The following is a 15,047-nucleotide window of genomic DNA, read 5'->3' as shown; positions in this document are numbered from 1 at the left end:
GGCGCCGAGCCCCTGCTTGGGTTTGTTAAGGGGTATATCCAGATGGCTAGACAATGGTACCAGTGGTACAGATATTAAGTTGACAGGAGAGTAAAGCTGGCCCCATTAGTCCTTTCAGGAGAAAGCTTAGGAGAAGGATGGGAGTCAGAGAGTATTCTGAGTGCTTCCCTTCACCAGGGACCACCCTCAGCCTCTCTGTCAGAGAGAATCCTTTGGTTCCTCTGTTCTCCCCACCCAGGGAGCTCCTCACCTTTGACCAGGATGGCCAGTTCCCCCTGGCCAGTCCCTATGTCATTGGTGACACTGCAGATGAAAGTCGTGTTGATTGACTTGTCCACAGGATGAATCAGGAGCCAGGCGCCCTGGGGCACAGCAGAGTGTGGTAGGGAACCATTGGTCCTGGGAGAGACAGACAGGTGAGGGAGAAGTCTCTGCTGGAGGTCTAAAGTGACAGCAACTGAGCTCTCATGTAGTGCCAGAAACCCTCATGCCGCGTATGATGTAAGCTGAGAGCAACTCTAGGGTCCCCTGGCTCCTCTTCCTTTCATGCCTACATCTGACACACCGGTAAATCCTGTCGGCCCCACCTTCAGAGTCCAGCAGCTCCTCAGGACCACCGCCTGGACACAGCAGGGGGTGGGGCTTCTTGGTGGGCTTTCTGTCCCGGCTCCCTTGTATGTTCCCCACATGGCCACCAGAGGTCGACTGTGAGCTCTAAGCCAACTCTTAAACCTCTTATTCCAGCAGCCCGGTCTCACTGGGAATGAAACCGAAGTGCTCCCAGGCCACAGGCCTCACGTGATCTGCCCTTCCCCTCCCACCTCTGCCCGCATTATCCATTACTCTGCCCCCTTTTCCCCGCCTCTCTATCCACAGTGGCTTCTTTGTTGATCCTCAAATAGTTCAGTTAGGCTTCCAGGGTGTTTGCATATTCAAGGACTGACGGACAGAAATGGGTTAGCGTATGTTGTTCCCTCTGCCTGAATGCTCTTCCCTAGGTACCCACATAACTAACCCTCACCTCCTTCAGGTCTCTGCTCAGATGTCACCTTAACGGCACCTTTCTTGGCCACCCTATTTCAAGTGCAAAGACCACCCTTCTTATCCTCTGCAACATCTCTTCCCCTAGACACACTATGCAGTTTACAACTTTATCTTGCTTGTAGTTTCTCTCCCTCACCACAATGGAAGCTCCACAAAGGGAAGAAATTTGGTGGGTTTCCTTAACCAGTGCATGTTGACATATGTGCCAATAGCACCTGGCACAGAGTGAGCAAAGAATGTGGGCTTAATGCACAAAGGTGGAGGCGCTCTGCAGTGCTGGGTGCAAACCTAGCCTCCAGGACAAGAGCCTGAACTGCAGAGCTTAGAGGCAGGACCTCTGTCAACACCAACTGAAAACCTTTGACAATGACTCATGACTGTAATCCCAGCTCTCTGGGAGGCTGAGGCGGTCAGATCACCTTAGCTCATGAGTTCAAGACCAGCTGGAGCTAGAGTGAGACCTGTCTCTAAAAATAGCCAGGCATTTTGGTGGGTGTCTGTAGTGCCAGCTACTTGGGAGGCTGAGGCAAGAGGATCGCTTGAGCCCAAGAGTCTGAAGTAGCTGTGAGCTCTGTATAAAGCCATGGCACTCTACCGGGGCAACAAAGTGAGACTCTGATGAGTAATTCCTTCCACTGACAATTGACAAATGACTGGGCTACCCACAGAGGTGAATGGTCGATGATGGCCACCACTACGGCTTTTGTAGAGTTGAAAATGGAAAGCGATTGTCATATCCCATGTTAGGGACACGTTAAATAATTGATGGCATACACTTATGACAGAGTTCCAGTGACATTGAAAAAGGGGTTGTGGGTACATCAGAATGCATTAAAAATAAGACAGACTGATAGATGGATAGAGGGACAGACTGGTGGACAGAACGTGTTAAAGCAAGCACAGTAAAATGTTAGTGGGAGAATCTATGTAATAGACTTTAAGTGTCCACTGGAAAATTCTTATGATTTTTCTGTATGTTTAAAAGTTTTTGGGCGGCACCTGTGGCTCAGTGGGTAGGGCGCCAGCCCCATATACCAAGGGTGGCGGGTTCTAGGCTGGCCTTGGTCAGCTAAAAACAGCAGTGACAACTGCAACAAAAAATAGCTGGGTGTAGTGGCAGGCGTCTGTAGTCCCAGTACTTGGGAGGCTGAGGCAAGAGAATTGCTTAAGCCCAAGAGCTGGAGGTTGCTGTGAGCTGTGATGCCACAGCACTCTACCAAGGAATAAATAAATAAATAAACAAATAAATAAATGTTTTCCTAATAAAATGCCAGGGAAAAGGAGATTATGAATCCATGTTCTTTGACATGGCAAAGTGTTCACAAGATAGAGGAAAAATTTCAACTTGTACATATGGCACAATTCTAGCTTTTGTTTAGAAATGTAGAGATAAGGCTGGTTGTGGTGGATCATGCCTATAATCCTAGCATTCTGGGAGGCCAAGGCAGGTGAATTGCTTGAGCTCAGGAGTTTGAGACAAACCTGAGCAAGAGTGAGATCCCGTCTCTAAAACTAGCTGGGCATTGTTGGCAGGTGCCTGTAGTCCCAGCTACTTGGGAGGCTGAGTCAAGAAGATCGCTTGAGCCCAAGAATTTGAAGTTGTTTTAAGCTATGATGCCACAGCACTCTATTGAGGGTGAGAGTGAGACGCTCTCTCAATAAAACAAACAGGACAAAAACATAGAGATAAAAGACAGGAAGGATATATAACAAAGGGTGACAGTGGACATTTCTGAAGGTGGCTGGGTGCAGTTGAATACAGGTGTTACTTTCTCCTCATTGCTCATAACTATGCTGTCTGAAGTTCCACAAAGGACACAATTTGTTTTTGTAATGAGGAAAAAGGCCCAATAAAATGATGATGATGTAAAATAATTCATCCCTTTGCTTCTCCTACTCTTAATCACAGCTTCGGTATGGATTTCGGGAACTCTTGTTGCTCTGAGCCTCAACTTTTTCTTTGAGACAATGGAGACAGTACTTGCTTTCTCAGAGATAACTGAGTAGGTTACACAAGTCATATCTGCTCTCTCCTGGTGGATCTTTATCTTGAGCTGACTGTGCAGAGTGTAGTCACGTGTGGTGAGGGGGAGAGCACAGAGCAGGCACGCCCTAAAGAGCAGGTGCATTTGTAAGCTTGGACCAAACCTGAACTCCGCAATTGCAAGACAGATTTTACTGGGGGCCCAAAGTCAACATTTTTTCTTTGTCTTTTCCTGAATTTCCCCTTTCTCTCAGACCCAGGGGTCTGCTCCAGCCCCTCCTCCCTTAGAGTCAGGGGTCCAGCCCCAGCCCCTCCCCCTTCAGTCCCAGGGGTCCAGCCCCAGTCCCTCCTCCTCCAGCCCTGGTCCCTCCTCCCTCAGACCCAGGGGTCCAGCCCCCATCCCTTCTCCTTCAGACCCAAGGTCCAACCCAATCCCTCCTCCCTCAGACCCAGGGGTCCAGGCCCCCCGCCCCCGTCCCTCAGACCCAGGGGTCCAGCCCCCATCCCTTCTCTGTCAGACCCAAGGTCCAACCCCAGTCCCTCCTCCTTCAGACCCAGGGGTCCAGGCCTCCCGCCCCCCTCCCTCAGACCCAGGGTCCAGGTCTACTCAGTACTCACGTGCTCCAGTTATAGCCCGTGGGCTCTGGGTTGCTTCGGACATTGCAGGTCAGGTTGGCCTCAGGCTGGTTGAGGTACCATTTGCCATCATAGCCAGAGATGCTGACCTCAGGGGGGTCTGGGGGAAATGGACACACAGGTTCAGGGAGCCTTCAGAGGGGCCTGAAGGTATGTGGAATTTATATCATAATAGGAAAAGGCTTCAGCATGTTTGGGGAACAGCCAGAGCTAGAGACCTGTGAAGCGTCTGGAACAGTGGGGTTCCCTTGGAAAGCCTGGGAGTCCTAGGTCAGTGGGGCACAGAGAGGGCTTCTCAAGACCTGCCTTTCTATTTTTTTTTTTTTTTTTGAGACAAGAGTCTCACTATGTAGTCCTGGGTAGAGTGCTGTGGCATCACAGCTCACAGCAACCTCCAACTCTTGGGCCAAAGCGATTCTCTTGCTTCAGCCTCCCAAGTAGCTAGGACTATAGGTGCCCCCCTCCCCACGGTGCCTGGCTATTTTTCTGTTGTAGTTGTCATTATTGTTTAGCTGGCCCCGGGCCAGGTTCGAACCCACCAGGCATGGTGTATGTGGCTGGCGCCCTACCTACTGAGCTATGGGCGATGCCCTAAGGACCTGCCTTTCTAGTTTTCCCGAGTAGTCTGGTTTAGGTGTGTCTTGGGTGTCCTGTGAGAAAAGGCCTCTTGGGTACTCATAACACACAGGAACATGTTCAAAGCTCTGACATGTCCTGTGGGAAAGGGGCCTAGATGGGCCTGCTCCAACCTCCTGCTCAGCCATCCCAGAAGTGATTGACAGGGAAGACTTTTCAAAGACCTCACGAGGAAGGCCAGTGAGACAGGGTCTTTTGTGGGATGGGTGGGCCTCAGTATAGACCTCTTCTTCCCTCGGACCCAGTGACAATGTTGAGAGGGTCCCCAGTACAGGCAGGCCTGAGGTAATCAGTGTACCAACTGCCCGGCCAGGGGAAAAGTGGCCAGTATAGACAACGATGGGAGGGACAGTGTGGGCAATGGCTAGGTGAGCTTGTGTGGATATACTGATGGGCTCAGTGTAGACAGAGTATTGGGATATCAGAGCAGGTGCTATTGTGTAGGAGCCAGTGTTGAAAATGTCACAGGAGGGGTGATATCAGTGTGTCCAGGGAGCTGGTGACATTAAGACAGGCTCAGTGTGTTTGCAGATGTGTGCATGTGTGTACTGTAGATAGTGTCAGGATGAGCCAGGGCAGACAGTTTGGGAGCTTGGTCTAAATTTGTGCTGTCCAACATGGAAACTGCTGGCCACAAACTATGGCAAAAAGAATGTGAAAGATCTCATGAGTAATCTTCAACACCTGACTGCATGTTGAAATTATAATACCTTGGGTATATTAGGTAAAATAAAATTAATTGTTAAAATTAAATTCATCTTTTTCTTTTAATTTGTTTAATGGGGTGGCTACCAGAAAACTGAAAATCCCACATGCAGCATGCACCCAGCTCCTGTTGGACAGCGCTGCTTAGAGTCCCTAGGGTTGTCAGTGCTGATGAGTCTGCAGGTGTCTATGCTGACAACATGCAGGGGAGTGAGTGGAAGTGACACTAATGGAATATTAGGGCAGATGTAGATGGAGGCTATGTAGACAGGACATAGGGGAGCCAGTGGTTGGCAATGTGGGGGGAGGGTAGGTAGCCTATAGATGAGCCAGTGTAGACAATATTGGGCAGAGAGAAGTGTAGGCCACACCAGGGGTGGGGGGAGTATAGATACTGCCCAGAGGAGCCAGTGTAAAAAATGCGAAGGCTAATATGGTTAGAACACGGCAGAGACAGTGACCGTGGCTCAGGGAAACTGGTATGTACGATGTGGGGGGTGGGCATAGACACTTCTCCAGGGCATTCTGCATAGACAGCGTTGGGGGCACTGGAGAGTGCCTGGGAGAACTAGTGTAGAACAAGTAGGGTATCCACATAGACAGTGGTCGCATGAGCTAGTCTAGACAACATGGGGAACAATGACAACTCCTCACAGCTGGTGCCCTGAATAGCTGGTATAGCCAGTGGAAGAAATATTATCTGTGGTCCAGAAAAGCCAGTGTAGACAATGGAAGGCAGTGTAGAAAATGGATAAGGGAGTGGGTATAGACAGCAGGGAAGCAGTGCTAATGGAGAGAACCAGTAAGCACTGTGGGGAAGGCCAGTGTAGACAGCTGCCCAGGGAAGCAGACGTAGGCAATGTGTAGGGGGCAGTGTAGGCTGTGCTCACGGAGGCCAGTATAGACAGTGTGGTGTATCAGTGTAGACAGTGGCTAGGGAGCCAGGGTAGATGGCCTGGGTAACAGCATTGACAGTGGCCTAAGTAGTTAGTGTGGACAACAGGGATGGTGTTGTCAGGGGCCCAGGGCAGCTGGTCTAGACAGTGAACGTGGGATGGACATTCACAACAGTCAGAGGAGTGAGTGTAGATGACAGAGGCACGTCAAGAGTGTCCCAGGAGTCAGTGTAGATGAAGAGGCAATGGAGGCAGCCTGGCAGCAGTTCTCCCCTCGCCTGCACCTGGGCACACTTACAGAACACGGTGAGGTTCACAGGCAGCACGCGGGGCTCTTTGAAGCTCTCGTGGTCCACTCTGCAGGTGATGTTCTTGCCGTCCACTTGGCTTGAGGGCACCACGGTCAAGAAACTGATGACAGTGAATGTGCCAGGCAGGGGCCCTGCTATCTGGCTGTTATTGACTGTTCCATTTAGGTATGAGGACCAGGTGATTTGGGCAGCTGGGCGACCCCCTGTGGACATGCAGCGGGCCACAGGCACAGGCTCTGAGGTGAACAGACTGGGTGGTTCCATCCAGGGCTCAGCTGTGTTCTGGGGCTGAACTGGGAGAGAAGCAAACAGGACAGGTCACTTCTCACTAGCAGTCACCGAACAAACCCCTCAGCAGCAGAGAAGGGGTGTTCATTAAGGGTACAGGATGGTATAGTTCAAACTCCAGCTCTGTCCCTGAGCAGCTGAGTGGCCTTGGGCAGGTCTATGCCTCAGTTTCCTTATCTGTCAACTGGGGATAATGATGAAGTCACAGGCAATGAAAATATGCTGGTACTTGGCACATAATAAGCGCTCAGTAAATATTATTTGATTGGCAGCCTGAGGACGCAGCAATGACCAAGACAGCCCTGGCCCTGCCTTCACGGGTACACAGCCCGAGAAGAAGACAGACTCTTGCCTGAGCAGTGATGACTCAGGGTTGGTAGGGCTGGAATGGGGGAGCCCAGGGGGTGCCTGAGTCTGGGGTGGGGGATCAAGGAAGGCTCTGTGGAGAAGAGGGCTGAGCCCTGGCACGTGAGAGAAGTGACTGGCCAAGGTCACACAGCTGTAAGCAAGAGCTGGGCTTTCACACAAGATCTGTCTGACTCCAAAGCCACCTTGACTCAGTCACCTGTGGTTCCCAAACCTGAGTTCCTTTCCAATGATTGCATTATTATTTACTTAAGAGTTCTCCTTAATATGACTCACACTTTCTGTTTTACCCTCCTCTTAAATGTTAATGCCTGAAATCCCAGGCTTGTGGGAGTAACAAGACTTGGTCTGATGCTGTGTGCCAGGCACTGTTCCAAGCCCTTAACACTTCACAGGTTACTAATACACAGGCTGGAAAAATTCCAGCACATAAGTCAAAAAAGAAAAAAAGGCAGCTCTTATTAATCTTCATGGCAATTTTCATCCCACAGATGAGGACACTTGAGGCACAGAGACTTCTTGCTCAGGTTTCAAGAGGTGGATGCCATGGTGCTCATGAATACTAACCCATGATTCCAGGAGGCTAGAAAATGCTCCTCTGCAGGCTGTCAGGATCCCTGCTCTCCTGTCTGTCTCTGTTTCAGCTTTCTCCTTCTTCAGCAGGAGAGTGACAATGACTGATAGCTATAAGGCCCTCTGTGGACCAGCCCACAAAGACCTCGGTTCTAAGTGCTTCACTGGATAAACCCACCAGGACCCTCAGGACCTTTTATAGATTACAAAAGGAGGGGCCCAGGCTGGTGCTGTGGCTCACCCCTGTAGTCCCAGCACTCTGGGAGCCAAGGGGGTTGGATTGCTTGAGCTCAGGAGTTTGAGATCAGCCTGAGCAAGAGCAAGACCCATCTGTACTAAAAACAGAAAAATTAGCTGGGCCTTGTGGTGGGCGCCTATAGTCCCAGCTACTCTGGAGGCTGAGGCAAGAGGATCACTTGAGCCCAAGAAGTTTGAGGTTGCTGTGAGCTATGATGCCAGGGCACTCTAGCTGGGGTGACAGAGGAAGAGGAAGGAAGGGAGGGAGGAAGGAAGAAAGAAAGGAAAAGAAGGAAGAAGAGAAAACTGATCCTGCCCCCAGGACAGTCTGCTTTCAGTCTCCAAGTTCTTCACTATGGAAGATCTAAACTCGCTCCAGCCCAGCAGGAACTCCCAACAACCTCCTCCCACAAATGGCCCTCCCTCCTTTCCCAGAGAATCCCTGCAGTGGAGGGACTCTCCCTCCCTCCCAGGCCCTCTTCCTCTTGGCCCACCTCCCTGCTCCTCTCGCGACCTCCCACCCTCTCCTGCTCACCCAGCACGCGGAGCCAGGTACTGTTGCTCGAGCTGCCCTGCGGGAACGTGGCGAACTGACAGGTGTAGTTGGCTTCATCCTCTACGCGCAACTGGGATACTACTAGAGACGCGTTGAGCAAGTCAGGGCTCTTGGCCACGAACTCCAGCCGCCCGGGATCGGAGTACCAGGGGCCCCGCGCCGGATGGAAGACCGCCAGGCTGCTGGGCTGGCCCGCCAGCTCCTGCCGCATCCATGTCACCTGCGTCACTTGCATGCCGGGCCCCAGCGGCTGCAGGTGGCACGGCAGCGTTACAGAGTCCCCCAAGAGGCCATGCACTTGAGCGGGCGCCTGCACGCGGACAGTCCCGGTTCCTGCGGGGGTCGGGTGAGGGAACCGAGAAAGGATTAGAGGGGTCCTCAAACTTTTTAAACAGGGGGCCAGTTCACTGTCCCTCAGACCGTTGGAGGGCCGGACTGCCGGCCCCGGGACGAGTTGGCTGCTAAGCAGGACAGGCAGCGGTGGCAACAACACCTGGCGGGCCGGATAAATGTCCTAGGCGGGCTGCATGTGGCCCGCGGGCCGTAGTTTGAAAACGCCTGGTAGACCCCTGATCTCCTGGCCTAAACAGGGAGGCCACGCACCTGGTTGTGTACCTGCACGCTGGGGCCCGGAAGGCCCAGGATGGGGTAGGGGAGAGGAATCCAGGTCCGGGCAAGGGAGAAGGGTTAGGGCGCCCGGGGTGAATCTGTAACCGGGTATGGGCCCTGTGACTCCTTCACCTCAGCTGTCTTGGCCGTATATTCCGCTATTACCGTATTTTCTCCATTTCGGTATCATTGCTTTTAAAAATTGTGGTAAATACTGTGGTTTAAAATATTAAATTTACCATTTAATCAATTTTGCCACAAAATCCATTTTAATCCATTTACATCGGTGGCCATTAAGTACCTTCACAATGTAAGACCACTACGCTTACCAGTATCTAGTTAAGTTTACCATTTAAGACCCTTTAACACTTTAAAGTGTACAATTCAGTGGCCATTAAGTACCTTCCCAATGTTGTGCAAAGGTTACCATCGTCCATGGTCTTTCCCGAACCTTTTTATAGCCCCAGTGCAATTTTAAGTCACTGATGTTGTTTACAGCACTACTCCTGGAGAATGGTTAGAGTATTGCCAATGTGGAAAACGAGAAGAAACTCTTGGTCTTAGAATCCACAAAATTACCCTGGGTGAACTAGGGTTAGGGATCCGCACAGGAAGGAAGACAATTAGCCCAGGGGTTTTAAGTCATTTCAAGGCTCGGTTTTGAGGCTTCAGGCAGGTTACTTAACCTGTGATTCTTTTTCCTACTTTGTAAAACAGGACTTATCACAGTGAACACTCACAGGATGCTTAGATCAGTGGCTATTCTGAGGGCATCTCTTAGCATTTAATCCTCAAGCACAGCCGCCCTAAACATCACTTTACAGATGGAAAGTGAAACAGCATGCGATTTCCTCCAAATCACACAGGGATTATCAATAGAGCTGGGATTTGAACTTAGGTGTCTGTACTCAGAGCCTCTCATCCACCAAACACTATCTGAAAATCTGTGTGCCTAGGGCCCCAGCAGAGAGTAGGTCTTCATGTGTTAGCTCTTATGGACATTAATAAATATTAATGCACATTCTCATATATAATAGTAAGATTTGGAGACGGTGGGAAGGTGTAAAGTTCTTTGAACCACAGCCCTACCACTCTGTAGTTGTGGGCCCTTGTGCAGGTGATTTCACTCCTGAGCCTCAGTTTTCTTATCTGTAAAATGGGGGTGGTGCTGGGTGAGGTGGCTCATGCCTGTAACCCCAGCACTTTAACTGTCTGAGCTCACAAATTCAAGACCAGCCTGAGCTAGAGCAAGACTCCGCCTCTAAAAATAGCTGGGTGTTGTGATGGGCACCTGCAATCCCAGCTGCTGGGGAGGCTGAGGCAAGAGAATTTTTTGAGCCCAGGAGTCTGAGGTTGCTGTGAGTTATGACACCACAGCACTCTACCAGGGGCAACAAAGTGAGAATCTGTCTCAAAAAAAAAGGGGGGGGTGATAATGGGGGTTGTTGGGAGGATTAAATGATGAAATAAATGATGATAAGCACTATAATGGTGAATATTATAATTATGAGGAAGAAGCAGCAGGGAACAGCAGACAAAGGTGCTTGGACAGTGCTAGGTGGAGGGAGGGCACAGTGGGGGCACCAGGTAATTGGGGGGTGGTGAGCATGCTGGTCTGATATTTAGGGTCTGAGTTTCTTTTCTTTTTTTTTGTGAGACAGAGTCTCAATATGTCACCCTTGGTAGAGTGCTGTGGCATCACAGCTCACAGCAACCTGAAACTCTTGGGCTTAAGCAATTCTCTTGCCTCAGCCTCCCAAGTAGCTGGGAGTACAGGTGCCCACTACAATGCCTGGCTATTTTTGTTGTTGTTGTAGTTGTCATTGTCAGTTAGCTGGCCTGGGCCAGGCTCAAACCCACCAGCCTCAATGCGTGTGCCTGGCACTGTAACTACTGTGCTATGGGCGCTGAGCCATGGGGTCTGAGTTTGAATGTGGGCTCTACCATGGACTTGGTTTGTGGCTCTGAGTAAGTGGAGTTTTAACCCAGACCCCAGGCCCCAGACCAGCATCCTCACCACCTCACATTACTTTGAGTCCAGCTTTGAGTCCAGCATTGCCCAGCATCCTCCCTGAACATAGACTTACAAGGTAGATCCCTCTCCCCCACCCCCCATTTTATGGAAACAGAGAGCTTAGGTAACTTTCCTGATGTCATACAAGTATTAAATGTCAGGGCTGAGTTTTGAATCCAGGGCTGTCTGACTTCAAAGCTGAATCCTCAGCACTTGGAATACTGCCCAGCACCTAGTAGGTGCTTAATAAATGTATGTGGATGGACATATGAATTTAGGAATGAATGAATGGCCAGGCCCTTGCAGTCAGAAATCTGGGGTCAGAGGAGGATGGGGTCGTGTGTCCCTCCCCCTATCAGCCATCTTCCTGTAGATTCAGTAGGCTGTAGAGATGTGACTTGGGTGTGTAGGAGCTCGAGATAAGGTAATCCAGTGAGTCACCCTTGGCTGATTGTTCCCAGACTCACCAGCCTTTCGCGGAATCTCTGTACCCAACTCTACCCACTTCCTGGGCACGGCTGAAAGGAGAGTCTTGCTTCCTCCACCGCGACCCCCCCTCCCTCAACAGCGGAATGGGGTGGGGGTCGGGACGAAGGGTAGAGCCGGCAGTCTTGGGGACCCTGAGGGCTGAGTGCCCGGCTGGGCGCGGAGGGGTGGCGGAGGGAAGCTGGAGCTGCAGGATGGCGTGGGCTTCACTCACCGGCTGCCGTGTGTGTACAGAAAAGCCATAGAAGTGACAGGACCAGGAGCGGCCACGCGGAGGGCACCGATCCGGCCATGCCGAGCCTCCTCTGGGAAGCTGGGTCCCGGGATAGGGGGCGCGGCTCCTTCTCGCTCGCCAGCGTCCTCTCACTTTGCCTGGGTGGCCGCAACTACGACTCTGGATTCCCGAGCTCTTGCTCAGGAATCCCCTGGGGGCCTCACGGCAGGTGCCTGGGGGCGGGAAGGGGAAACCCGCTTCTGTGTCCAGACTGGTGGACTAGGGAAAAAGGAGGAGCCTGCAGCGGAGGCGCAGCGGTTGGCAGTCAGAGTCACTGCGCCCTCTCTCTGCGCCTGCTCCGTGGGCACCTGCCACGGGACGCTTCTGACAGGAGGACCCCCATTTTACTGTCAGGAATCTGAGGCGCGCAGAGAGAGATTCGGCAACTTAATGAAGGCTGGCGGCTGCTGAATGGCAGAGCTGAGATTCACCGCTCATAATCGGACAGATCCTGAGCTGTTAACCTCCAGGCTGTTAACCACTCAGCCTAACCCAGGGCTCTGGCGTCAGAAAAGGCCTGGGCTCATATTGGGCAAGTTACTTTGCCCCAAGGGGCTTCAATTTCCTTATCTGAAAAATGGGCATGATAATATTTACCTCACAGAGCGGTTTGTAAGGCTTGAACAAGAAACTGTTTAGTTTCTAACATACGGTTTGTAGTTGAAAAACAGCAGCTATGCTGACAATGACAGCAGCAGGAACGACAATTATTATTGTTGCTTTAAAGTTGCCATCAAATAATAATGTTCATGAGAATGATATTCATTCATTCTTCATTAAACATATTTATTGAGACACGCAGAATTCCAGGCACTAGAGAAACAGTAGAATATAATGCAGACAAAAAAATCCCTGTCTTTCTTAAGCCCGTTCTCTATGGAGGGGGGAGGGGGGAGACCATAAACAGATTAATATGCATAATGCCATCATGTCTGGGGGCAGTAAGGGCTATAGAACACACACAGTAGGGAAGGGGAGAGAGAGAGAGAGAGAGAAATGAGACTGGGAGAATCCAGCAAGAGAGAAACAAACTCAAAAATAATAACAGAGGACAAAAGCCAGAGAGATGAGAGACAGAGAGAGGTGAAAGAGTCAGAGACATAGAATAGACAGAGTGAGATGAGAAATGAGAGGTGACAGACCCAGAGAGTCAGAGAGGGAGCCAGAGAGACTCCTGCCACCCCCTCCCCCAATACCCCTTCCCTATCTACCCTGACCAGGGTCTTCACGAGCTCCAACTAGAGCTCTGGCCCCTTTGGTGACATCCCTGTATCTGTCTATAAAATTCCTTATTTGGGTTTGGCTAGTTTGGAGGGTTCTGTCCCTGGCTGCCCTCTCTGACTTGAATCTAATGCCTGCTCATCACCGTCCAATGCTTAGTCTCTCTCACCCTGAATGAATGTAGGTGAATTTCTGAATGGAAACACAGAGGCTGGTCTCCTGGAAATCTCTGAATTTTCTGGCATCTCATTCTGCCTAGTTATTTCCAAATTTGGGAAGCTGTGGCTGCTGTTATGTTCCTCCTCTGGATGATGCCGTCACCGTCTGGAGTTACCCCACCTCTCAGTGCTGGGTGGACAGAGGTTGACCCCCAACCTGCTAATGTTTGGGTTTGACATTTAGGGTTCCCTCCCTCATCCTCACTGCGTGTCTGACTCAGTGACAGAAATGGGGCACTTCCCTAGGTGAGGGGCTCTTCTATAAATGGAACTTTATCCTGGAAGTGAGAACAATGTAACCTAAATATTGTACCTTCATATTAATTTGAATAAAGTTTAAAAGGAAAAAAAGAAAAAAGGAAATGGGGACACTGGCCTGAAAACAAACCATTAAAGCCTTGGCCTTGAACATATTGAAAATGATATAGACTCTCAGCAAAATCAAGGAAGGGCCAAGGATGGGTGGGGGTAGGATGGAGTCAGAGATGGGGTCAAGACACGGGAGAGTCTGAGAGGTGGGCCTAGGATGTGGTGAGGGTCAGCCAGATGAGGAGGGGCTTTGGTGGCTGGTATACCTCGACCCCCTTAAAAGTGGGTCAACAAATACTAATACATAGGAAACCCAAAAGGTCATTGCTGCTGTCAAATGGCTGAGTTAGTCTGGGCACGGTGGTTCATGTCTATAATCCCAGCACGTTGGATGCTGAGGCTGGAGGATTGCTCTAGGCCAGGGGTTCAACACCATTTTGAGGCTTGGTGCCCGGTGTCTGTAGCACAGTGGTTATGGCACCAGCCACATACACTGAAGTTGACGGGTTTGAACCCAGCCTGGGGCCAGTTAAACAACAATGACAATTGTAACGAAAAATAGCTGGGCGTGTGGCAGGCACCTGTAGTCCCAGCTACTTGGGAGGCTGAGGCAAAAGAATCACCTGAGCCCAGGGTGACATAGTGAGACTTTGTCTCAAAAAAAAAAAAAAAAAAGCTTATCCTGAGCAAAATAGGGAGACTCTATCTCTACAAAATATTAGCCAAGTGTGGTAGTGCACACCTGTAGTCCCAGCTACTCTGGAAGCTGAAGCAGGAAGATGGATTACTTGAGCCCAGGAGTTTGAGGTTGCAGTGAGTTATGATGACATGACTGCACTCTAGGCAAAGGGACAAAATGAGACACTGTCTCAAAAAAAAAAAAAGGCTGAATTAAATAAAACGTCTTTTTTTCCCATTTGTTTGTTTGAGACATAGTCTCACTATGTTGCCCTGCGTAGAGTGCTGTGGCATCACAGCTCGCAGCAACCTCAAACTCCTGGGCTTAAGAGATTCTCTTGCCTCAGCCTCCCAAGTAGCTGGGACCACAGGTGCCTGCACAATGCCCAGCCATTTTTTGTTGCAGTTGTCATTGTTGTTTAGCTGGCCCAAGTCAGTTTCAAACCCGCCAGCCTCTGTGTATGTGGCTGGTGCCCTAACCACTGTGCCTTGGGCGCCGAGCCTAAATATAATGTCTTGCTTAAGATCTGGATGAGGATGGGGCAGAGGGAAGTTGCTGTCAGTTGGAATGAGAGGGTTGAGCCAGGGAGCTGTATAATTCACCTGACAACCCTGTCCTGACGCCTCCCTGCCCCTGAGCCTTGGGGGATTCAGGTCTGGAGGTCTCACTGAAATGACTTTCCTCTGGCTCCTACAGCTCCTTGGCCTTCCCTGTCTTGGGCTTTTTGTCCCCTGTATTCATTCAGTCAACACACATTTACCAAGCACCTACTATGTGCTAGGTCCTGTTCAAGGTGCTAAAGATGCAGCATGAGCAAGAGACAAAGTCCCTGCCCTCCTGGACCTTCCACGCTGGGATGGAAGTGGGGAGAGATAACAACACGGTAATTATATCAGAGCATGGTCAAGGCCATGAAGAAAAATAAGGCAGGGTGAGGAGATGAACAATGTCTTCAGAACCCCTTCCTTGTGGCTGACCAACACTTTAGACCTCCACTTTCCCTAA

At 50.6% G+C, this 15,047-nt stretch overlaps 1 protein-coding gene across 1 annotated transcript in view; it reads right to left on the bottom strand.

Annotated features, from left to right (window-relative positions):
• The window catches only part of PVR (poliovirus receptor), a 15,193-nt gene extending 3,559 nt beyond the window's left edge, over positions 1 to 11,634 (bottom strand). The window contains exons 1-6 of the mRNA XM_012811149.1: positions 11,574 to 11,634; positions 8,947 to 8,958; positions 8,212 to 8,565; positions 6,200 to 6,505; positions 3,647 to 3,764; positions 251 to 399 (exon numbers count right to left, since the gene is read on the bottom strand). Coding sequence (XP_012666603.1) covers positions 251 to 399; positions 3,647 to 3,764; positions 6,200 to 6,505; positions 8,212 to 8,565; positions 8,947 to 8,958; positions 11,574 to 11,634 — 1,000 coding nt within the window. The remainder of the gene's footprint in view (positions 1 to 250; positions 400 to 3,646; positions 3,765 to 6,199; positions 6,506 to 8,211; positions 8,566 to 8,946; positions 8,959 to 11,573) is intronic.
• Positions 11,635 to 15,047: the final 3,413 nt, after the last annotated feature.

Source organism: Otolemur garnettii, unplaced genomic scaffold, assembly GCF_000181295.1.
Source record: "Otolemur garnettii isolate 467f Iridium unplaced genomic scaffold, OtoGar3 scaffold00152, whole genome shotgun sequence".
Classification (NCBI taxonomy): domain Eukaryota; kingdom Metazoa; phylum Chordata; class Mammalia; order Primates; family Galagidae; genus Otolemur; species Otolemur garnettii.
The sequence above is the reverse complement of the archived record's forward strand: the minus strand, read 5'-3'. Positions and strand labels throughout refer to the sequence as shown.